The following is a 25,337-nucleotide window of genomic DNA, read 5'->3' on the forward strand; positions in this document are numbered from 1 at the left end:
CACATTTCTATGGAGACATACATTTTTATATTTCATCTGACTTTTTTGATTGTCCTTAATTGAATTTATTGATAACATTATTGGACTTATTTCAGTTTTGAAGTTTAATTTCATTTCTGTAATTCAGATTTCCCCACCTGCGGAATTTTTTTTTTTTGTTCTTTCTTTTTTGTTGTTTTTTTTTTGATGTGCTACAATTTTTGGAGGAGGGAGGTTTGGAACTGTTGCTGCCCACTGAGACATTATGATATGAGCTTCTACACTACGAATAAACCCCAGCAGCCTCAAAATGACTCGATCAGAAGGAAAATAAGATTGGGCAGGTTATTTGGTTGGACTGCTAACACCACTACTTACACTTACAAGGCAGAGAAGATATCCAATTTCAAGTAGTGCATGGACCGACTGGCTTCATAAGCTGCTGGACAGGTTTCACTGCACAATGCACAATACACAGACGAACACATGCACATACACACACCCGAATTGTGTCAACTGCGTCACTTCATTCTGGTTTAACATTGAAAGAGGAAATCCCAGCCTGAGACTGAAGTCCGTCAGCCATGCATTACAACGGTGCACTTCCTCATGTATCTGCACTTGCTGCTTCACTGTTACTGTCAACAGTCACAGTGCCTGCTTAAACTGTGGAGGAGGACATTTCAAACCATTATTTACTGATGCTGAAAGAAAAGTCATAGTATTTGCACTAGATCCAGTGGATAAATACATTTCTCCTGTTCAATCGAGATGGACCAGGAACCACAGCAAGCACAGGTGGTGAGTGTGTTCCTTCCATAAACCATGCTCTTTGTGTTTTGAGTTCAAGGCTGCACCACTTGCTTAAATACACTGAGCAGTGATTAACCTGCCATTTTCATGCTCACTGTACAAATCATTCACTGCTATCAGTATCTGAAGTATATCACAAATGAAGGTGCAATAATCTGTGCAATCATTAGCAATTTGGAAATTAGAACAGAAAATTGCCCGCTAAGATTTGAAGACGGTAAACATTTGAGACACTGCCTGGCATTTCCTGTGAAATCACATGACAGCAGGAATAGAGAACTTTGATCTCAACAACTTCACTTTTACTTCCTGTGGAAGAATTACATTATACACACCATTTTGATGCTGATTGTAAAAGGGAGGGTGGGGGCGGGGCGTGTGTGTGTGTGTGTGTGTGTGTGTGTGTGTGTGTGTGTGTGTGTGTGTGTGTGTGTGTGTGTGTGTGTGTGTGTGTGTGGGTGGGTGTGTGTCGGGGGGGGCATTTATTTTTTAGCTAGTGATTACTTATTGATAACTTCATTAAGCAAACTCCATTGTAACTCAGGGCCTCAGGTTTGTATAAATTAACTCAGGATAATGTGAATGTAACAAAGTACATTTTTGAGATATGTGTGCTTTACTTACATACATTAACCTACTTTATTGAAGATGAACAGATAAGCCAAAGAAACTCAGTGCAATTTTGTCATAAATGTATGTGTTTGTGATTGAGTCACTGTGCAAATCACATCGTGTATTGTGTACATATAGGCGTGGTCACTATAGCTGCCTGAGGCCATCTGTTCTTTGAAGTGAACAGTAAGCCAGGGGGAAGACAAGTATGCACAGGTATAAAAGCAGTCCAACAGCCATTAGCCAGAGGCCTAAAATAACATTAGCATTTTGCATTTTCCTGGTGTGCCTATTCAGGGCTACAGCAAGCTTTTTAGAGGCAACGGCAGGATCTGATTTCAATTAAAGCCTCTATGTGTGGAGTTTCTATGTGACTATGGTGTCTTGTGTTCTGCACGCAACTCTCTGGCTTTAATGGAATAGTTCAACATTTTAGGGAATATGCTTATTTGCTTTCAGAGTACGAGAAAGATTAATATTAACATACATGTCTCACGTGTGTGTGTTAAGTACAGACGTGGCATCAGGACTTGTTTGGCCTAGTATAAAGACTGGAGGCAGAGGGAAACACCAAACCTGGCCCTGTCCAAAGTTCAGTCTCCCTGCAGTTGTATCATGTTTGTTCAATCATTACATATACAATGTAAAAACTTTCATGGCTTTAGAGGGAGCTACTTGCTGAAACATTTTCTTGCAGACAACAGCTCGTCACACTAATTATGCAAAGCTTCCGGAAGTCAAATCATCATAAGTGTAGACATCTGACAGGAGGGTGGGTTACCTTGCATAGCCTGCTGCCATGGCAACAAAGACCCAGACAGATTTTACAAAATAGATGGGTGGATGGATGGGTGGAGAATGCCCATTGCACAGTTTTTGCTCCACTCAGTAGTTTGGTTGATTTTGATCATTATATGATTTTTTCAGCTTGCTCAGGCCAAATGATCAACTTTGTATAGTAGATATCTAGAGGCCAGAGTGCCACAGGTTTGTTGAGGAAAATCATGGTCCTCAGAGCTCAAACCAATATATATTATGATAATTCTGTTGTGCCAAAATATTTTGTCCCTCAGGTTGCCTAGTGTTTACTTAGCTCTAATAGTTTGCTTGCCCCGCTGTGACCTCAGACACTCAGGTCAGCATCTACACTGGCTAATATCAGTCTGCAGATACCGTTCTGTTACTACCACTAAGCCACTGTTGTTGCTTTGGTTTGTTGCTGCAGCTTTTAGAGTTTGTTGGGCTACTGAACTTTATTTGAATACTCAACTGGAAGCTCATACTGCATGTAGTGCATATGAGAATTGCTGGTTCTGCATGGGAAGGCATGACCACTATTTATAGCACACTAAAATGACAGGACATAACGATGCCCTTTGGGAAAACTCCCCAGCAATATAAACTACCAGTGTACGAGTGGAATGCATCAAAATAGGGTTAGTGGAGCATTACTGAAATATTTGTAATATTGTTAAAGTAGTTTGATTTGGTTGATTGTTTTGGTACCACTAATTGATCTTTCATGGGAAAAATCTTCTAGCACAGGAAGTGATGAGTTTTATATTTCTTGTTTGTTTTGAAGAAATGAAAGAACAACTGGGCTGTGAGCATGAGCAGTGAAGGAAAAACCACCTACACAAAATCAAATCTCTTTACCAGAAAGAGATGACAGAAAATATAGCAGATGCCACAGGACAGTGACTGGGGCTGATTGTCAAACCAGCAGCAAACATGGAGGAGTGCAGTACAACGTAGCACCACAATTACTGCTCATCATATATGGATACTGAGGAACCCAAATGGCTGAAATTTCACTTATCAATCCAGTTAGTATTAAGATTGTACACATTAGAGAAATTATTGTCATTGGCTATCTACCTGTTTCAGTCATTTAAGATGTGTTGGAATGTAAAGAGGGCTCTATCAATCCTTAGCAGCGCTCAGATCAGGTTTCAGGAACTCGTACCCAAAGCAGGCAGTGAACAGTAGAAACAAGCAACAGTATATCCATGTTCAGGCTCAGTTCAGGGTACGGTTTTGGTCTCTGTACAGGCACGATGGAAGCTACATATATTTCAATAGTAAGCTATTTTCAGCTTCAATGTAATGGGATAGATCATATATGAGACTACCAATGACCACCAAAACAATATCTGTGTACATTCAGGTGTGATGGGAGCAATGGAGGAATCAGTGGTTGTTGTTATAGAATGGCAAAGTCCACAGAGGAAGACCACTCTTTGTTTTCCCTTTCCTACCACCAGTCAGTGTTGGTTTCATTTAACCATGACCACGATCAATTCCAAACCTTAACTGTTTATTGCTGTAAACACGGTGGTGAAGGTCCCTAACCTTAACTAAGTGCTCATTTTCACCCAAGCCATCATCGTCTTTCTCTAACCAAGCTGTTTTAGTGCCTAAACCTAACTAAACCATAGACCTCAGACAAACAATGTTGTCCTGCTGACAGGGGTGGTGTCAGATCAGAAGGAACTGTGCATTTCTTAAGGCCATTTACAAATTTTGTTTCGGTGGCACGGTGTCATGTTGTGTTGGGTGATTAATAAAGGAAGTCTTAATCTTAATCTTAATAAACACTTGAAAATTTTGGCCTGCAGGACCAAAGAATTATGAAAAACACAATGATTCATCCTCTGTCCACCATCAACACCCACAGTAAATTTCATAACAATCCAGTTCTTAAAAATCTTGTGTATGAAACTGAAGCAGATAAAATGAAAAGAGTTCATCCTCTGGTGATCAAGTACATTTATAGATAATTTCTTAACCATTAGTTAAGACGCATTTTACCCAAACTGACAACTTTGACCTGACAGTAACACTAGACGAAAAAGGGTCACAATTATCCGGGATCACCCTCTGAATACGCATCAACCCTTACAGCCAATAGATTCAGGGGCGGGGCTTGTGGACAGGCATGCCAGGCAATTGTTTGGAGCCGCCGGCCACTTGTTTACAATGATTATTGATAGACCTGGGCTTTCTGGGACCTCTGTTGGTCCCTGGACCTCACTTTGAGAACCACTAATCTATTTTTTCAGTATTCATTTCAAATGTCCCAGAAATTATGCATTTATGTGTGCAAAAACCTAATTTTTGCAGCGTGCATGGTGGGCACCCCAGGGATTTCTTGCTTGGAGCCCCAAGAGACCCTAGCAACACCACTGAAAGAAATGACTTATTTGTATCATTTGCCAATTTTTTAAATCTAATTTAAATGTATATTTACTGGCTTTTCTCTCAGAGTTCAGCGCAGCAGCTGTCTCCACGTTCAAGGAGGAGTTTCAGCTTCTCATCTCTTCGTATTAAAAGTAAGACAACAGACCATACAGTACATATTCACAGTGATATAAAGTAATTTAACATAAGACAATGCCTGTATCTCAATTATCTTTTACTCATTGATAACTCTTTCATTATTTTCTGCAGAAAGGCACAATAGTTATGATGGGGGTGGATTTACACAGCGTAGAGGGTTGCTGTCTTTTTCATCAGTAAGAGGGGCATCGAGAAAAGGTACAAAAGTCTGCTTCTCTTACTATCTTAAGGTGATAACAGTAATCATATAATTCTCATACATTAACATGACAAATCAGTTTGTTCCCTCATGAAGAGCACCAACCAATCACAGCTTTTAAAGCAAACCTTAAATGCATTTTTATTTTTAATCCTAGAGTCAGTCCCAGATGAAGATGGTGCCTCACAGCTACACAGATCTCAGGACCAGGTGAAGAAGACAGGTACTGTATGTCTGAAAGTACACATGGCAAAGCATGACTCAATACTACATGGGGCATAGCTTTCTTTAAGGCAGAGCACTGAAGCCATGCTTGCATTGGCTGATCAGCATCAACTCATTCATTCATGCTTCACAGTCACTGGCTCATTCATCAGCTGCTTGGCTACCATCGTCCAGTCATATTCATACAGGTGTAGAGTGTGGCTTTTTATAACCCTTCTCACTGTTGAGGTGTGTTCAAACAGAATGCAAAGGGATGACACCTCATGACTGCATACAAAGTCAAAGGAAAGACATGATGTGGAATTGTCATTTGATTAAATTTCATGTTTGGTGTTCTAGCAATTTTGTGTTAAAAAGCATCAAGTCGTAAAAACACCTTTACTCAGCTGATACACTCATTCCAACATCTTTTGCTGCTGCAGGTCCCTCCATCACAACACTGTCCTTAGAGGCATCAGTGACGCTTTGAGGGGTGAGGGGAGGGGGATTCACTTGGTTGCAATCTGCAACCTCAACACTAGATGCCACTAAATCCACTCCCCTGACCTTTAAGTCAGATTTGTACAGATCTCTGAGATTAAATAAAGGTTTTCACATGGCACTAATTTTGCACCGTACTTACCATGCAGTTTCACAAACGGTGACATAATGCCCTTTAGCTCATTCTGAAAAGTGATATTACATACGTAACATAATAGAAATTCATAAGATTTTTGGCACTCTGATCAACCCCTTAATTGATTATTAAAAGGGCACGCTACCAATTTCACATCAAGGTCTATTTACTCGTCATTAGAAGTACTACTGGGCTTGTGAAACCAGTTGTACAATGTCTTATGTGGCTCTGGGGAACTGTTATGGTATATGGTACACATTTATTGCATTATGGGAAGAAATGGTCTTTTCTGCAGCTTGACCAACACGAGGGAATTAAAGTCAGGCTTCGTGGCCTTTGCTGCTTTCTTTTTAAAGTGTATCACGAGTGCCCCAATTTCTGTGTGTGCATTACTAAATGGCAGTGCAGTATCTCTATAAGTGCAGACCATATTCCTTCCTACTAGGGAAGGTAGTGGGGAAATATGCTAGCTATTATTCCTCTAAAAACTACTGAGATCATGGTTTCAAAGGCTGCTTGACAGATGTGAGTTTTATTTAATGGTTGTGAGGTAATTATCCTCCTCAAGGCTCTGGTAGGTGAACAGCATATTTACAAGCTGAAAGTACCTACTAGTAAACACCATTTTCCAGAAACTTCGACCTGTATACAGTCTTGTCAAAGTGAAAGTAAGTCTGATTTAGCAGTCTGCCATTTAACAGGTTCCAACGAAGGTAAAAGCTATCAGGCCTGCACTTACTCAAGGCGTTTGTTGTAGTTGGCCTGATGAGCTTCTATGACATCTTTTGGTCGAACCTAAGTTAACCGTTAGGACGGGAGTGCAGGGCATGCTGAGTGTGTTGTGGCGGTGGTGTCGCTGACCTAATCCAACACATTTTCCTTCTTGGGGTGTTTATGTTGGTTTTGTATGTCAAACTGATTTGAACTCGATGCATGACTGACTTACGTTAGTTTGGTGGCAGCAGGAAATTCAGCATAGCGCTTTTTTTTTTTTTTTTCGCACATGCCTTGAACGCAGCACAGGAGAGGACCGCTTCGGCACGCTCCCGGCAGAGCTTTTTCAGTCTGTGAAGCACGCGGAGCCAGTGGTGAGCGCGAGCCTGGATGCTATGCGTGTGCGGGAATGGAGACGATAAAGTGCCATTGTCGTGTTGCTGAGTTTGCTGACAAAAACAGCTGAGAGTGATACAGGTCGTGGAGTTAAACAGCAATGAGTGAAACAGTAACGAGGAGAAGAAAAGGGCCCAGGTTGACGAACTTAAAGAGCAGATGGAGTGAGTACTGAACAGCTGACACAGCCGACGCTGTTTACTATAATTTATTTGACTGAGTCTCCGTGGATATGGACCAACTGGCCACGTATCTACGTGCTATTCAGTTCCGAAGCCAGTGAAAGACAAGTAATCCTTACATATGGATGTAAAATCTTCCGTTACCGTTGAACGGTGTTTTGTTTTACCTGTTGGAACGTGCATGTTGACCTAGTCTCGAGCAGGTTGTGCCTGCTTATATCCGGGTATCAGGTAGTGAACCACCTCATGTCAATAAAAAGGCAGACTTCTACCGCAGTGTGTGTTGCCAGTTAACGTACGACCCTCCGATGAGTTGTGTTTTTATAGTTGAATCGTGCGGAGAAATAAACTGAAATAATGTCCAGCACGGTGAAATATAAATATGCCGAATTGAATAATGGACTCTAGTGAATTGTTTTGTAGGGCTGTGAAATGTTTACCTCAGACGAATAGGACTGCAACAAGAATTCACGTGTTACCAAGTTTAGTTTCGTTATTGGTGTTTCGCGGCAGGCGGACATTGAAATTTAAAATGATGTTGTTAGACAATACAATGTCTAACAACGCGGCTCACCGTGTCAATCCAAATATGAGACTTTTGGCTGTGACAAGTGCACTCACGATAGGCCCACTTCAGCCTGTTGTCTACGTTAGCAGCTGTAAACTTAGATTTTAGTCCAACTCTTTGCTATAATGGATTAATAATGGCTGCTTCATGGCTGGCTGCACATTAAGCCAAGAATGTGGTACTGAAAAGGATGACTGATGAAAGTTAGGAGCTAAACTCATATGCTCTATTTTGAGTATAACGGGACATTAAGATAGATCCATAAAGTGGACATATTTGATTTGAAATCTGTAGGTTTCAAGTTTTCTGAGTAAAAAAGAACATGGAACAGGATTCAGGCAGTTTTAGCTGGGTCTTCGTGACTGCGCCATTCCTTCCCTTATAGAATTGACAGCATGATGTTGTAACATGTTCAGCAGCCTCAGGGCATGAGGCTGCTGAACAGGACTGTTATTTACACCCACATCACAGCTGAACAGCAGTAGCACAACTGGCAAAGAGTGTAGGCTTAAGAACAACTTTACTGATGTAGTTGTCTTTGTTGAGAGTAAATAAATAACACTACAGCCAAAGATCATTTTTGATGTGTATGTTCTCATCCCAGAGTTTCTCTGTGGCTAATTGAATGAGTTGCCCCTGGGCGTTGGGTGGGCCAACACGGCATAGCTGTTCACACAGGACACACACCTTGTCCTATTAACAGATGTTGTGTCCAGCAGACTTGAGACTTTTGTAAAGGTTGTTATCGGGAACCTGGGAAGTGAGCCAGAGTGAAACCTGGACAATGTCCAGTGTTATGCTCCAGTTGGACAAATTCAGTTGATCTCTGTCTTCATGTACTGTATGCACTCACTTAGCTTTTCAATACATACTACTAAGTGCATGATAAATGTCAGATCATGTTTGGCAGTAAGCCAAATATTGCAGCGACAACTACAGACCAACATGAATGTATTTTGTAGTCACATGTTTCAAGTTTTATCTTAAAATGATTGACTTTGGATGTCCATGTTTTCTTGTAGAGAGCTGGTTTTCCCACTTGGAGTGAATGCAGCACAAGAAGGAAAATGATTTCCTCAGAGTCTGAAGTAAACATATGATTCAGCACACTGTTAGTGCTGCAGTATACACAGAGGATTAATAGGAAAGACCACCTGTGTAGCAAAACCGTTGTTGTGAGGCAACAGGGAGATGTTGATGATGGTTGGGCCAGTACATTGTAATTAGCCAATCCAAACAAATACAACCGCACTTCTTATTTACAGTGGACAGCTGTGGGTGGTTGAATCTGCTATAATAACGATGATATGCTCTGCCACAGCCAGCCATGCAGATAAATAATGTTTAGGTGGCAGTGGCTCAGTCCAGAAGGACCATGGACTAGTTGATTCTTGTAACTGGAGAGGTGCTAGTTCACCTCCAGGGCACTGCCTTTGAGCCAGGTACCTAACTGCTCTGGGTGCTGTGCTGCTGTGACTCATCAGTGGTACGGGTTTCTCTTTGTACCTGTGTGTGATAAAAGTACTTGTCAGAGTGTAAAGATCAATTTATTAATGAAGAAATCCTTCTTCTTCTTAGCTTCTTTATTCTGCAGTTAAGTATAAATAAAGTGTGTGTGATATCAGCAGAGTACACATTTGATGCTTCTTTGTCCGCAGAGATGTTGCCTATCAGTGTTCAAACGCAGCATGCATCTGTTTCTGCTTATGTGTCAGTGGTCAAATGGTCTTGGTTGTTTGGTTGAAGCAGGTCACTATTAGGTGTTTCTGAGGAGTGTTTCAGAAAGAACGATTACTGAAGCGAATCAAGCCCGAATGCAGGAAATTCTGTTTCATAAAGCAGGTTGAAATGAGTCTGAAAAAAGCTGTCATGGAAATGTGGGCTTCTAGAGAAGCCTGGAAGTGGTCATGGTCACTGTCAGGCTTAGCTTCCTCTCAGACTTAACCAGCGTTGCAGTCAATCTGCCACACTGAAACATAGTGCTCCGTACTACAGTTCCTGCCACACAGTCCCTCAAAGCACATGTGACATTTAACACTCTTAATGTTAGGACATGGGCTTCACTTAGAACTAACTAAAAATTCAAAATTCAGTCCTTCGTCAGTGCCTGATGTCCTCAGTTGTGAATTCTTTACCAGAGAGATTAGTCCTGGTTCACTTTGTTAGGCTTATTTGAAGCCTGGCTTTTCAAAATCCACCCTGCTTTCAGAGCCAACCACAGTTTCAGCTTTGGTTGAAATTACAACTGGATGTGAAGATAACATGACATGAGGATTTTATAATTGATGTAGATAACAGTATTTAGCAAATGTGGTTTCTATTGAAAAGAGGCTGCCTCAGAACTGTTTATGTCTATGTTTCTCTGTGTTGTCCAGGCGAGCAGCCAAAAGGTAACCTCATCTCTGATGTCACTGGGAAACACGGTAAGTAACAAGGGATATTTTCTCCACTACACACTCTTCTTTTGGCTGTAAAGACAAGATTTTCTTTAGCCATCTTATCTTTGATAGTCAGATAAAGGTTTCAGAATTGGAATTTGTCATTTTACATCCAGCAAGTCTTAGAAGACAAACGTTTCAGTGAACTACTACTTTGAGGAATAACACCCTCCACCTGTAGACTTGAAAGGTGGCTCTAAAGTTTATGGCTCTCTTGTATCAAAACATAGCATATCAAACATTCGTAGACACAGTATGGATGGATATATACTGACATGTATCTAGTTAGCCAGAATACTACACTAACAGTAGATGTGCAGGGCCTTTAAGCTAGCAAGAGACGCTAATGTTGTTGTGTGAAGGTTTGAGTACTGAGCAGGTGCTGGGCTTGTTTCTCCATCAGCCATCCCATCAAGTCAAGATGAAGGGGGGCGACAAGGGGCCCTCAAGCGGTTTAGTGCCATGTGGTCCTCCTTCCGCAGAGGCAAAAGAGATAGTGAGTATCACATTAAATTTCCGCAGCAAAGAAAAATCATCTTGCCAATATTTCCTCTTTCTTATTCACTGTTACTTCTGCGCAGTCAGGCCAGAGTGGCTTCTGATATGAAGGGGGTATGGAGTTGCAGTTGTGTATGCATACTGAACAGACCTTACTGTGTTGATCAGAGTACTACTGCATACATTAACTACATCCTTTCCAGTTTGCGAAGTGCTGTTTAAATCTATTTTTGTTATGTCTAGGGGACAGAAAATGACAAGAGTGAAAAAAAATCCATTAATATTAAGTTCTTGTCTGATGGGACGCTCACAGTGTCACACTTTCAAAACCCCTGGTTGAAGGATTGAAAGGAAAATTCTGGTTTATTTCAAGCTGGTGACATGCCCACCAATGTGGCTATTATGGCTCTATCTTTGCACTCGCCACCTCTGCTGTAGATATTGTGGTTTCAATTGTATATGAGTCATTTTAAACACTTGTCTCAGAGTCTGACACACAATAAACACAGAGTTGATGCTTGAAACGGCCGTGATGGCTAATTGCATAGAATGATGAATCGTGAATCAAGATAGTGTGACAAAAGTGTTTCTTACAGTGCTATTTTATTGGACTTACATACATTGTGCAGTGGATTCTAGAATACAAAAAGACCAGTAACATGTGTTGTTTCACCAGAGTACACAAACAGCTCTGTCAATGTGGCAACAATCTCAACACATGAGAGATTACTTTGTTTTTGGTAAAACTGTACTCAGCTGAGTATTAGCTGCCAACTTCACTAATTAATTTGAATACTTCAAAGGAACATGTTTTTCAGGTGGAACGTACTGAATCTCTGTAAACTCTTTGGAAGGCAAATCAAGCCTCATGACCATCAAACTTCCCATCAGCCATCTTTGAATATTTATACATGTTAGTGTGCTAGGATTTGCACCAGTGCTTTAAGCACACAGATGCAGAAGGCTGCTAGCCTGAGCTCTGAGAACTCCTTGCTGGGTTGCTTTTATTTTAGACAAAAGGGGAGGAATGCTGCAGAGAACACATGAGCAGGCTGGCAGCCTGTGACGGAGACAGAACGAAGGCAGGCTGCTTGTATGGGGGGTGAATAATGGACACTGAACAGAGCACTACAGTCAACAGGAGAGATGGGTATGTAGAGGCGTCAGGGCCAACATCTGTGGGCTAACACTTACTGCAGATACTGTAAATAAATAATTCTATCAGTGGAATAACATTCCATCCAAAGAGAGGATAAATATAACTATGTTCAGCAGTCAGCTGAAGCCTCACAGCACGTTTCAACATTAGAAACAGCATCAACATCAGTTGGAATACGGAAAAATATTACTAAATATTACTTAAAATATTAACTTCATTGCAACATTCGTACTTCATTTTACCAACCACACCATATCAAACCTACAAACTGTGCTGCACTGTGTTGACAACAGCAATCCCAGTCTCGGTCAGTCAGTCAGGAGGTAAAATCATGCAACATGTGGTCTTTATTGACTCTAATTGTTTGCTTTCTGCTCAGGTCACTGCCCCTCATTCCTGTTTAGATCATTTTAAATGTGTTTGATTTTTATATCTTGAGTTGGGACTGTCGACAACACGTGAAAGAGAAATGATATAACAGAATAGGAACATTTGGGAAAATGCTTAGCTTATGCTGAGCAAGGCTAACCGTTATTCATTTTGTATCATGCCTAACATTAGTGGGTCGTGACATGTTGGGTATGGAATTAATCTGCTGATCTTTTACTGTTTTATGGATGTCAGTTTTTAAGCCATGACAAAGGCTAAACATGACATGCAGCAAAGAAGGAAAGCCTTGTTTTTAGCCGAGCTGATTAATGGAAGTGCCTTTTGCTATGTCAGAACCCATATTGTAAAATGGTGAAATGAGCTTTACAATAGCCTCATGAGGAATCTTATAAATATATATTTGAATTCACAGCACTGCCTGCTCTCAAGCTGTGGACATTTGGCAAAGATTGATCTAACATGAATAGGTACTTGGTAATCCTGGCATAATTCTGTCAGTTCCCTTAAAGGTAATAAGTGTCCATCGTGGAAACAGGAGCACCTTCTGGTCGGGTAAGAGGAATGAGGAGTCAGCAGTATACAGCAGCAGTAAATGTAAGGCAGTGCAGTGGATGAAACACTGTAACCATGACAAGTCCTTTAGCATACAGTCATAAATGTGTGCAAAAAATATTAGGCTGATGGGTCCAGTAGTATATGATATTAGCCGAGGACAGAAACACATGGACAGGCACACAACCAAAAGCATGAGCCCCACTGGCAGACATAAAAACAGGTGAAGGTGAAGGTATTCTTCACAGCGATTAAGCCCCAGATCATCTGAATTTCACGTGTCTGTGTCTTCTTGGCCATGTCTCTGTCCACCATCCCATCCAAAGTTAGCAAGTTAGTTTTCCTTTCATCCAGGTGAGACTAAGTGGCTCTCAGACCAGATTCAGTAACATTTCCGGTCTCCGTAGCAGGAAGCGTAAAATCACAGGTCTGTTGTAAGGTGTGTTATATGAGCCATCGCAGTGCAGGGACCAAGTGCTGATCTGATGAGGCCTGTCAGCTTCTCCATCTGGATCACAATTTATTTCTGCATTTGTGTGTAGGAGTCCCTGAGCCTACAGAGCCGCTGGGCCCAGTGGCGGATGACAACACATCCAGGCAGCGCCGCTACGTCAGTGGTCAGTACTTCTTTGAGTATCTGGTGGTGGTCAGTCTCAAGAAGGCTAAGGGCAGCAGCAACTACGAACCTCAGATCACCTACCAGTTTCCAAAGGTCAGTCTGATGGTAGTGTTTGTTGAGTGGGACAGATTACAGCAGGGGTGGGCAAACTGTTCCACAAAGGGCCGCTGTGGCTGCAGGTTTTCTTTCCAACCAGTCAAGAGCTCACAGTTTGACCAATCAGCTGTCTGAAGAGTGAGATCAGTTGATTGAATGAGTCAAGTCTGGTGTGCTGCTGCTTGGTTGGAAAGAAGACCTGCAGCCACAGCGGCCCTTTGTGGAACAGTTTGCCCACCCCTGGATTACAGTTACACACTGTCCACTTTGAAAAAGCTTACAATCTTTGTGTGCTCTGTCCAATATATTGCCACAATTGAGTAATTGTGTGGTCTTAACTGCAACAAACAAAAATAAAAATTGAAAGCTTGTTGTTTCTCAGAATTAAAAATGAAACTAATGGATTTCACATCTCCATTTTGACACAGTAGCAGGAATGAACCTGATAGTGTGCATTCGGTCCACAGTACCTAAAAGTGTTTCTACTGATTCAAAATGTTGTCATTCTGACTCTGTGGTTCATGAGTAGTCAGACACAAAAGTTGTCAGCTTGGATTCATGTGTTCATGTAACATAATTTAAGCTGACTAAAGGAGGAAGCTCCAAATTTTAAACTTCTTTTAAGCCAACAGCAAGTTGGCCTGAAAGGAGTGAACTATTTAAGGGAGTCTGTTGCTGTACTATTCTAAAGCTATTGCTATAATCACATCGTGTGGCACTTTAACTGCATGTCATGCTGTCTGTATGCACAAAATGTAGCAATGCAACAAGTGAAAGAGAAGATTGCAAGCTGACACAGAATTGAAAAAGTACCTACATTATCTGCTCTTGCTTGTGTCCAAAAAGAAATAAATAATCAGCTCATCACTCTAAATAATTTGCATGTGTTTGTTTACTTTCAGAGAGATGGGATGGCGAGATTTCAGAAGGAAGAGGAAGAGAAGACGCTAAAGGCAATCACTCTCTTTTGTTTCCCAGAGGGCATCAACTGGGCTCCTTTGACTGAATACCACAGGTACAGCTGCTCCTCTATCAGCTGTTTTGTCACTGATAACCTTTATTCCCGCATTTTTGGTTCAGGTCATCAGTGTACATCGCTTGTTCTGAGTTTTCATTGTCTGTTTTCCAGTGAGACCTTCTCCTTTGTTCTGACTGAGATTGATGGCAGCAGAAGAAATGGATACTGTAGGAGGTTACTGGTCAGTGTGTAGGCTGAAGGTGTCATCGCTGTGCCACCATTTAGAATTCATTTTCTAATGTTCAGTAAATATCCTCTCCTTTCACCCTCCTATCTGCAGCCTGGAGGGAAAGGTGCTCGACCTCCCGAGGCTTACTGTATCATCAGCACGCTGGCTTGCTTCGGCCTCTTCTCCAAGGTGAGTTCAGCTGGACATTTGACACTTTTGTGGGTCTTTCAGCTTATTTTTCAGTGTGGCTGCACTTAGCTGTGTCTACAAGCAAAATGATTTCCAAAATTTCAAACTGTTACAATTGTGAATTTGTAACCAAATAGGTGTATTGTGTTTGTGGAGACAAACAGGAGTATATGTATGTACACTGTAGTGCTTTGTAGTACAGTATTGTGTTGAGCTGTGCCACGACTTGCTGTTTTGTTAGTGAAATAAGGGATTGACGATTGGCTCCCATGCTTCCTGGAACTCTTGCCTTTGTGGTTGATAGCAGTTTGTATTGAGCACTGACTGCCTCCTTGGTGGAGGTTTGAGAGCATTTTCTTGTTGAGTATGAAGTTTTCAATTTTGAAATAAATGTACTCTTCATCAATAACGATTTTGTTACATTAAATATACAGTGCAGCTGGAGGTCGTCCATGGCAATCCTGTCCCCTGATTGTTGCTGGAGAGCGTTGTGTGTTGTTACTGTCAAGTTCATGTATTAACTTTACTCTGGAAAACTCCTAAATCAAAGATATAGAATGTGCCTCGTTTTCTCTAGTACACTACAACTAGTGTAATTGTAAGAAATTGTAAAGGGGACAATAATTGTAACAATGGAAGCAGAAAACATGAGACTCTCTGACAGCGCCCAAGAAACGTGCTCCACCAGTGACAGTTTTTCCACACTCTCTCCATTCATTTTCATAATCACCTTCTCCTACAATTGTATCTCTTGCCAGTAGCCTCTGAAGATCACAACTGAATCATGTGTCAGTAATGTGCACATATCCCTCAAGTAATACAGATTTAAATTAAGTCCTGAATTTATATGCCTTTTATGCTTTCATTTATATTATGCAGGGACGTTCACAGCATTTCACTTTCAACCAGGTATCTGATTCTGACAACCCAACTGTAAGCATTTACTGAAAGGCACGTATTGTGTTTGCTATCTCAGATGAGAAATGCAAAGTGCCTCTCTTAGGTCACCAGATCTGTGGTGACCTAACACTGCTAACCTGTTCATTATTAACGAGGAGACACACCCACGTTAGGTTGTTTCTGTTTGTTTAGTGAGACGTGTCACTTGCTCTAAATGCAGAGCAATGGGAGCAAATAGGGCTGGGCGATATGGCTGAAAACTCTATTGCGATATAAGTGTTTTATATTGGTCGATATCGATAATTATTGATATTTTTTATGACCTATTTAAAATAAGGACCAGGAGAAAAATACATTCAATTTAAACATTTTTATTTTAAATTGAACCTTCCTCTGATTATAATCCCCTCAGCTATCAAGGCAGAAAAGAAAGGAAATGTCAACACAACCATGGAAAACATTCAAATAATAAATGTAAAAAAAAGTGTAAAAATGTAAACAGAGAGAAACCTGAGAACTTTTTTTCTGCAGGTTTAGTGCAGGAAGTTCACAAGCTGATTCACCTTCTGCTGAATAAAATGTTTTCAAATACGTGCAGTGTTTTGGAAACATAGCAGAAACTGAGGTAGACTTGACATCTGTAACACACAAACAAACAAACAAACAAACATGATAGACAGCACAGTAACACTGACTGAACTATAAAACCAGCCTAGACATATGAACAACTTTAGTCACTCTTCTTACTCTAAACATACACAAACTATTCAGTGATATTTTTATTGCGAGTGTGTTTAAGAAAAAAAAAAAGCATGTGTAAGGGATGTTTATAACCTGGCTTCTCCTCAGTGCTCAGTGAAGCGTGTCTTTAGCTATATGATATGCTGCTGCCTCCGTTACGTCTTCGTGCCTTTTAGATGATTTGTCATCAGGCACTGAAGCAGATACCTCTGCATGGTGGTCAGCTGCTTGTGCGGTGGTGCTGTGGTTGGCGGACGTTGGCGAATACGGCTGCGCTCCAAAGAGTGAGCGCGGCTAAGGTGGTTAAATAAGTTTGTGGTATTACCAGTCTTGGTGGGGACGAAAGTCTTGCATAAGTTACAGACCACGTTGGTCTGACTACGGTCCGACTTATAAAATCCAAAAAACTCCATAGTGGCGAGCTGACTTTCCCTGTTCTATCGACGATTTTTTCGCTCGCTGCAGGACTCACTTTCTATTTCTCATCTCACTCCTCGTGGAGCATCAAACAGGAGATAACGACATGGCGCAACCGAACTTGATAATGTTACATGATTGGTGTGTTAGCGTGTCACTCTCACTGATTAGCGATTACTCCCTACGTTGCTCAGTTACCTGAGAGCGAGTGCCTTTGTTCATGTAACCAGCTTGCTTTGCAACTGCAGGTTTCTTCCGACGAAGAAAAAAAAAATTATCGAATGTTTTATCGAACGCATTTTTTATTGATATTGATGACGTGTCTATCGCGAGACATACCGCTATCATTTTATCACGCAGCCCTAGGAGCAAACATGACGCTGATTCTTACTCTGATGATTCTCTGAGTTAGGTCTGTACAGTAGCAACCGAAGGACACTGAGGTTGTGTGCCCTGGAGTTTTCTGGGACTTTTGGGGTTTTTATTAAAAGTTTACATTCTACAATTAAAAAATAAACTATAGTGAATTATATTTTATAGGCTGATTCTAATATTTTTAGAAGCAATATAATTAAATTAGATTGCTTAGAGACCAATAAACATGATATAAAATGACATAAATAAATGATCAAGTATTACCCTACCAGAGTTTGATTCCTGGTAGTGCTGATTAGGAGCAGACTGGTTAGTCTGACATGACTGTGGAAACAGATTTTTGTATTGCTGGTAATCCCAGTAATGTTTTTATTTCACAACCTTATTTGAATAAATAAAATTGAAAGAACTTTTGGTAAAATTAAAGAAGGTTCAACCACTGCTTGAAAGACTACCTGTATCTTTGACATTTCATTTAAAAAGAAATTGCTGTTAAATTTGTAAAGCTTGACAATTCAAAAGGAGTTTGGTTATATTAGTATTTCTTGGTGCTCTATCATGACTGTGTGTTGTGTGTATGTGCAGATATTTGACGAGGTGGAGAAGCGGCGGCAGATCTCCATGGCCATGATCTACCCATTCATGCAGAAGCTGAGGGAGGCTCCATTCCCAGCTCCGGGAAACACAGTGGAGATTAAGAGCTTCATTCCTGAGTCGGGCACTGAGGTCAGACCAAGAGCACACTTTCTGCTATAAGAGTCCACTTAAAATTTGTTATTATATTAAATAGTTAAATATCTGTTGTATTATATTCATATATTAAATATGATATTGAAAGTCTGTGTGCTTTTTTTCAGCATTATATGAACAAACATTATGCAGACCCACAGAGTACTTTATATTCTTGTGTTATAGAGAAAAGTGTTGAACTTCAAGAGTCTGAATAGTACAGGTTGACTAAAGTTTAAAACAGTTTCTGGTTTCAATAGGTAAACTGTGCTTCCTTGTCTTGTACACAGAGAGAGCAAAATGCACAATGTCATACCTCCAATCTGCTTCACTCAAGACATGTACATTAGTAGTGCAGTAATATTTCATACTTCATTTTTGTTTGTTATCAAAGCCATCAGATGAAGAGATCTGTTCACTCAAAGGAAAGTTATGTTTTAGAAGGGTTTTATTTTCGCAGTTCTGAATATTGGTTCTATTATAACTCAGAATCTGGTGACATCATTAAAGATAAGTCTGATGTCCAAAGAAACACGAGCGGTTGGATGATCAGAGAGGTTGGAAACAAACTTTCAAGTTAGACAGACTTGTTTGGAAGAGAAAAAGGAGGTGAACAGTAAAACTATCACCCAAACTGTGTGTTGTAAAAATCCATCAGAGTTTATAGACCAACTTCTTGGTTCACCTGTCTTGAGCACTTTCAGTTCCACCTCCAAATAAAATGGTTTCGATAATCTGGCTGAATCGTCGTCAGCCTGACTGCTCGTGTTTCTTGCCCCGTTGAACTTGTTTTCAGCAAAGTCGATTGTATGCTGCTATTGTATGGAATCTCCCTCCACAGAAATCTAGAGAATTTCCCAACATCTGCCAGTCAGCTGTGACTTCAGCATGATGCATCGAGGAAATGTGACTATATTCCAAAGGACTGTGAAGATCTAAATTGCCCCTAGGTGTGAGTGTGAATGGTTGTGTGCTTGTGCCCTGCGATCGGCTGGCGACCGGTCCAGGGTGCCGAGATAGGCTCCGCCCCCCCCCGCGACCCCGAAAGGGATAAGCGGCATTGAAAATGGATGGATGGATGGAGAACGTAGTAAACATTCTCCCACACACTGACACGCACAGCATGAGTACAGTGTAACCCAGTGATTTTTATGAGATCTCTGCAGGTGGGTGTGTTTGTGTGTTGTGTCTGAACGTGTCCTACATTATGCAACCTTCACCATACTTCTCCCATCACGCTTACCATGTTTCAACAGCTCACAGTCCTCTCAGGTATTCACTGATGCTGGCCATTGTTTGTGCTACAGCTACTGTGACCAGCCTTCAGGGTGAAGGCTTCTCTGGCTAGACTTGCTCATGATGGCAGGGAAGGTGCTGTTCTTAAAGTGTACAATAATGTAAAGTGGAGGAAAGAAATCGTGAAAATTATTCAAACTAACCTGCGTGTCAGCCCTTGGTAATACAGCTAAATAATGGCTTTCAAACCAGACAGTGGTAAGAGGTGAAAGTCAGTGACAGTCGAGTGATGACTTGCTGGTACCACTGTTGACAAATTTGTGACTCTCCACCAGATCATCAGTCTGACCCGGCCGCTGGATTCCTGGCTGGAACACGTAAACTTTGCCACACTCTTCGGGTGCCTGACAGACAAGGAGGTCTTACTGGTGTTTGCTGCCGCTGTCCTGGAGAGACGGATCGTCTTCATTGCTGATGAACTAGGGTATTACACACTCACCTGTACGCTATCATTTACGCAAACAAAAAACTTACAGCAGTGAATAAAAACGTACACAGGTGAACATCACTAACATCATTGTGACGACAGTGACAGTGTCAGCAGATTAAAGACATGTTTGCGGCTCAGGTATGATTGATGTGGTAAGACATACTTTGAGGGTGTGCCTGTGTTAATTACTGTATGCTGCATACCATATCATCCTTGTTTTGTACCTGTATTTCCACAATAGTAAATATTAGCTGATTGAAAACAGAATTCCTTCTCCTGCTTCACAGATGTTGGAGAGATAGAAACAAGAAAAACTAGTTTTGCTTTATGTCTGAAAAGACAAAGTCAGAGAATATAAAGCATCACAAGACATTCTTTTCATGTAATTTGGTTATGAATATAAAGATACTGTATACATTGGCTTTTGAATTTTAGTCATGAGAGCTCCACTCACATGTCCAGAAGCAAATTGTTTCCACCAGCCAGACAGAGCTGCTTTAGCATATGACTCTTTACAACAGGACATTTGTAAATCAATATCATGGTAAGATTTTATGCTCACATGATGTTCCTGAAAGTCGGTAAATGATAGCATTGAATTATCACACAGCTTGATTAGGAATAAACAGAAGTTGAGTAATGTAACTAAGTTTACAATTCTAACTCGTTCGGGTGCTCCACTTTCACTAACGCCATACCCATACTGCAGCAACATCCATATTTAAATCATTGCAGTCGACCACAACCTCACTGGTTCTGCTGATACTGAGGTTCAGGTGATTGTTGTTGCACCATGTCATGAAGCTATCAGTCCTCTGTACTCCTCTGGAAAAGTAGTCTCAAAGTGACGACAGCATGTTTCACTCTGGAAATTATTCACTGGAATAAAACATGTCAATAAAGTGAGAACTTCTATTTCACTAAAAAATACATTTTTTACACCTTTTATTCAGTTCCTTCAAAGTCATCATTAGATATATGAATCTGGACAGACATGGATGTAAACTGAAACTTAACTGGTTGGTGGAGGCACAAAACCACAAGGTTCTTCTACATCTAGTTTTTAAAGGGCTTACATTAAAGACAGTCCTTTATTTTCCATTTTCCCTGTTTTCTGTTTAATGCGCACTTGCATTTTCATGTCTGAAATTCATGCACACAGTCCACATCAAAAGCCCACTAGCAAATAAAAGCTTATAATTCCTCCCCCTCCTGGTAGCTTTTAATGTGAAAACTCTCCAGGAAGTGTTCAGTTTCAGTGACGGTAATTTAACTAAAACTGAAGAATCTGTTTAGAATCAGTTCTGATGTCTCTTCTCTTATCTCTCTACAGCACATTATCCCAAGTCATTCATGCTGTAGCAGCCCTCCTCTACCCCTTCACCTGGCAGCACACCTTCATCTCCATTGTTCCAGAGATCCTGATCGATGTAGTGATGGCACCCACCCCCTACCTGCTGGGGGTCCAGAAACGCCTGCTGGACCTGGTCACCGACCAGAGTGATGTGAGTTATCATGGAGAACACAACAAAACCTCTTTAAAAGCATGTTAGAGTGACCTCTGCCATTTCCCCCCCTCTGTGACACAGCTGCTGGTGGTCGACTTGTCTGAGGACAGAGAGGAGACCTTCATTGTTTCAGTAAGTGTTGTAGCAATGAAAATGTTTGAGGAAATAATCTTTTTGTTTTCAGTTATAGTCTTGAAATTCACATGAGGTAACCATGTTACATAACACAAAACATTTGTGTTCCTTCCTCTTCCAGCTTGGTGATGAAAGCTCGATTCTGCCCCCAAAGCTTCAAACTGAAATACTCGAGGCACTGAGCAACAGACAGAAAGCACCATGTGAGTAAGCTGCAACCAGAATTCAATACAGGTGTGTCGGTCCAGAACAGAAATATAATTCTGTCATGACAAATGTTCTCTGTCCTTTCTTTCAGCGGTGGAGGAGCTGAACCGGGTGGTATCAGAAGCCTTCCTGCATTTCTTTGTGAAAACAGTCGGCCATTATGCCTCCTATGTGAGATACAGTCGTGCTGGAGAACAGGGGGTGTTTGAAAAGAGAAGTTTCTACAAGGCCATTGAATCCAAGACCACTAGACACTTTGTCAAGAAGTTCATTCAGACGCAGATGTTTGACCTGTTTATCCAGGAGGTGGAGCAGCAGCAGCCTGGACCGCAGCAAGGTAACGACACATCTCACACATACACACAGAGACACACAAATAAATTCAACTCAAAGATATTAAAAGGACTGTCAGATATCTGTGACTGTGAGGGATGTGACTTCAGTAAACTGAAATGTAACTGCTATCAACCCAAGAATCAATGCAATAACTGTGTACCAGACTAATCATCAAATCTAGATTGCATGACTCAGCACTTATCCAAAACCTCATGAATAAAGAGTAAAACTTGACTGACCAGACAACACAGACACAACCTGTTGATGGACACTATTGTTCCACAGTGCAACACATGGAAATTTAGGAAAGGAAATCGCAATTAATCTCATGAATGTCATAATTAACTCACAATTAATCTCAAATTAATCACACATTTTTATCGATTCTAAATGTCCCCTGAATTTACCATGGCTTAAACTTTCTTTTCTTAAGTTTCCTTTGAATATAATAGCATCCATATGCCTCTGTCGAAAGCCATCCATTGTCGCCTGGTTTTGACAAGGAGGCAGCGGAGAATTCGCATTCGCTGTGTGTTTGGCCATCAAGTGGTATTTCAGACTGGATGTGCTACAGTGATAATTCAGTTCACACCAACAATACACACAGATAACTTTGGTCTTGTCAGTCGACCCATCTGGCAACTTTTTGAAACTAAACTTTCCATTCAGAATCTTGTTTGCATCCATTTCGCCGTTTCACGCTTGACATCCACACAAACTGGTAACCTACTCTTTCACAGCTAGCGAGCAGGCAAGACCAAACACGTACGTGGGGCGTGCCTATTGTTTTGTTTCTGGTTTATAATCGGATCCTGTAGTTTTTCTAACGTTACTAGCAGTGGCCACAGCTTATAAAAAAACTACAAGTTCACTAGGTCAGAAGGAGCGTTAATGTCGCCATAAAAAAAATTACGCTGCAAAAACTCACCTCACCTTAAAAGTAGTGCGGCTTGACTAAAAATATGTACATTTGTCTGGATACAAAGAAATTCTGACTTTGACAAAACAGCTTTGTTTTTTTTCAGTGTCGATCAAACAGCTTTCGACTTCTGGAAAGTCTAGTTTCAAACATGAAATTACTCAGAAACAGTAATGAACTCTCAGCAACAAGTTATAATGCCTTATTAAGATAATAAAGGACAAAAAGCTTGAAACGAGTGAAATTTTTAAACTTAAAATCTGCCTGGTAAGAAGATATATATTTTATTTTATTTCATAAATGCATCACATAGATAAACAGGACTCCTTAAACATGGTGATTTAAGGAATTGTGTCCAAGATATGTAGTGAGCAGGACATTTGTCAGGGTGAAAAATCAGTGTGTAGGTGCTCTCTGCTGGACCAACTGTGCAATGGTAAAATTGTTCTAAAAGATCTCACACTTACAGTATCTTTGACTGTGCTGTCTTGTTACTTGTCAGGCGAATACGCTAACAGCTATATATCTGCAATAAGCTAGTATTGTCTGATGTATCAGCGCAGCCAATCATACCCCTCTCAGCACATCATTAGTTACCTCAGGCTGGAGGAAATGTGTGCGCACAGATGGACAGATAGTATCTGTCTTTTGAACTGCTCTCTTTGTTACACACAACACCAAAACAGAGGAATGCAATTTGCATCAGTAGGCAAACATCACTGGACTTGTGAGACTAAACACATTGAAGCTATTAAAGGTTACTACTCTTTGTTAGAATTCAACAGTTACAGCTGGAAGGAGGTTTTGTTAGCACGCATATGGCTCAGGCCCATGGGAACGGTACTTTCAAAACTGACTTTTACAATGTGTACCTAACAACACTCATCATCAATTGAACTACATCAAGTCATCCATCCAAGTCTGGTCAGTTTAGCTTGTTTAGTTTTCAGATTCAGAGGCATTTCATATTTTATTGTCGTTCGTTACTGAGTCTTACAGCTTGAGCTCATGTCCGCTGATTCTGTATCCTGTCCTTTGTCCTGTCCTTTGTCCTGCAGGAATATTTCACAAAAAGATCCTTGAATATCAAGAGAAGAAGAAAAAGGACAAGACAAAGAAACACTAGCTCTGAGCGCGGGACCCTGGGTGCATATACATGAGTACATAGGAAAAGATGTGACTGTTGCACTGTGTGTTTTATTTCCTGTGTCTGTTTGGTTTTAGATAATTATGAACTGATGTGTAAATTACTGTATGGCTGTATTTTGCTGCTACTCTGTGAAACACTGGCAGGATGAGAGACTACAGTTCCACATGTTGGTTCTCAGCCTGTGGCCACGGTCTGTCGCTGGTGAGCAGGAAAATCATTTCAAATAAAGACGACTTTTTTAACTCCACATACCTGCAGTGATTTTTAGGCCCAGTGGCTTCAAGCCTTTTGTGTTGGTTGCTTAGTTGTCTTGCTATATGTCTTCTTATTGCTGGCTTGATGAATAACTAAAGTCTCTCTCTCTCTCTCTCTCTCTCTCTCTCTCTCTCTCTCTCTCTCTCTCTCTCTCTCTCTCTCTCTCTCTCTCTCTCTCTCTCTCTCTCTCTGTGTGTGTGTGTGTGTGTGTGTGTGTGTGTGTGTGTGTGTGTGTGTTTAGCTGAGCTGACCCTTTCAGGTTTGGCCTGAAATTTATGTTATGTGAACTTCAGGTTGAGGCGGGAGAAATGCTAGTCAGCCATTGGATGGATTTTAGGGGGTATGGAGACAGTCATGCAACCAATAAGGGTGTGCAAACATGCTGGGAGAAGGAGAGCACAGGGGATCCAATAGCAAGAGATATGGGAGTGCATCATAAAGTGTTGTGCCCAGCTGTGGTATAGCCTCCACCTGCGTGGCTATTAGAACATTCATTTTTTCGATCAGGGCCTGCTGTGTAATGAAACTACAGCTGTAGGGACCATAAGTATATGGACTGTGTACATAACGTTCTGTGAGGGACATGCCTCCATGCTTCACGCTAACAGGAAGAACATTCTGACTGTAATATTGTGAGTCGCGTCTTAAGTCAGTGCCTGTGTAATGATCCTTGGAGAACATTTAAGCAACGTTATATGTTAACATTGGGAGAATGCTCTGACCAAACACAAGACATGGAAACTGTAATGTTCCTTGGAACAGTCATGCATGGTGACATTTGGTGTCACATACCACCCAGATAGAAATTTAGAGCCAACCTATTCCTCTGAGCAAATACTTTCAACACAAGTGTTTTTGAAAAACTAAATTAAGAGAATGAAAAGCTGTGAGCACATGTAAATAAACCATTGAGCATAATTTTTAAAAAAATTCTAATAAAATTATTTGATTGCATATTTCATTTGAGTATTTTATTGTCCGTTTATTTTTCCACAATCTCATTTCATCCCTGGTTCTGATTAACTGTTTTTATCCAAGTGTTGTATGTTGTTATGTGTTTGAATGCTTGATCAATGAAGAGGGTGGAGGAAAAGCAGCAGACCCTGAACTCATCTCATAACAACTTTATGGACTGAAAAAAAGCCTCCAGACAGCAGACAGAGGCAGC

At 40.9% G+C, this 25,337-nt stretch overlaps 1 protein-coding gene across 3 annotated transcripts; it reads left to right on the forward strand.

Annotated features, from left to right (window-relative positions):
- Positions 1-551: 551 nt before the first annotated feature.
- Positions 552-25,066, forward strand: LOC139335747 (DENN domain-containing protein 2D-like). Of its 3 annotated transcripts, none has more exons than XM_070969516.1 (17): positions 552-780; positions 4,670-4,736; positions 4,855-4,941; positions 5,100-5,165; positions 10,019-10,066; positions 10,485-10,577; positions 13,223-13,392; positions 14,298-14,410; positions 14,525-14,594; positions 14,694-14,771; positions 17,790-17,930; positions 19,505-19,653; positions 20,993-21,164; positions 21,249-21,299; positions 21,424-21,505; positions 21,601-21,846; positions 23,823-24,161. In XM_070969516.1, the coding sequence occupies exons 1-17, from the start codon at positions 751-753 to the stop codon at positions 23,888-23,890; spliced, it is 1,731 nt and encodes a 576-aa protein (XP_070825617.1). In that variant the 5' UTR covers positions 552-750; the 3' UTR covers positions 23,891-24,161. The 3 variants fall into 3 exon arrangements, with proteins under 3 accessions (XP_070825617.1, XP_070825619.1, XP_070825620.1); XM_070969518.1 differs by having other exon boundaries at positions 623-780; positions 5,100-5,159; positions 10,016-10,066; XM_070969519.1 differs by lacking the exons at positions 552-780; positions 4,670-4,736; positions 4,855-4,941; positions 5,100-5,165 and adding an exon at positions 6,807-7,057 and having other exon boundaries at positions 23,823-25,066.
- The last annotated feature ends 271 nt before the right edge of the window (positions 25,067-25,337 follow it).

The sequence above is a fragment of the Chaetodon trifascialis genome, chromosome 8 (genome assembly GCF_039877785.1).
Source record: "Chaetodon trifascialis isolate fChaTrf1 chromosome 8, fChaTrf1.hap1, whole genome shotgun sequence".
Taxonomy (NCBI): Eukaryota; Metazoa; Chordata; class Actinopteri; order Chaetodontiformes; family Chaetodontidae; genus Chaetodon; species Chaetodon trifascialis.

Bases quoted from the DNA above. Each gene is read 5' to 3' on its own strand.
- LOC139335747 (XM_070969516.1), top strand. From the start codon at position 751: ATGGACCAGGAACCACAGCAAGCACAGGTG. The intron at 781-4,669 runs GTGAGTGTGTTC...CTTTTCTCTCAG, and splicing joins AACCACAGCAAGCACAGGTG to AGTTCAGCGCAGCAGCTGTC. The intron at 21,300-21,423 runs GTAAGTGTTGTA...TTCCTCTTCCAG, and splicing joins AGGAGACCTTCATTGTTTCA to CTTGGTGATGAAAGCTCGAT.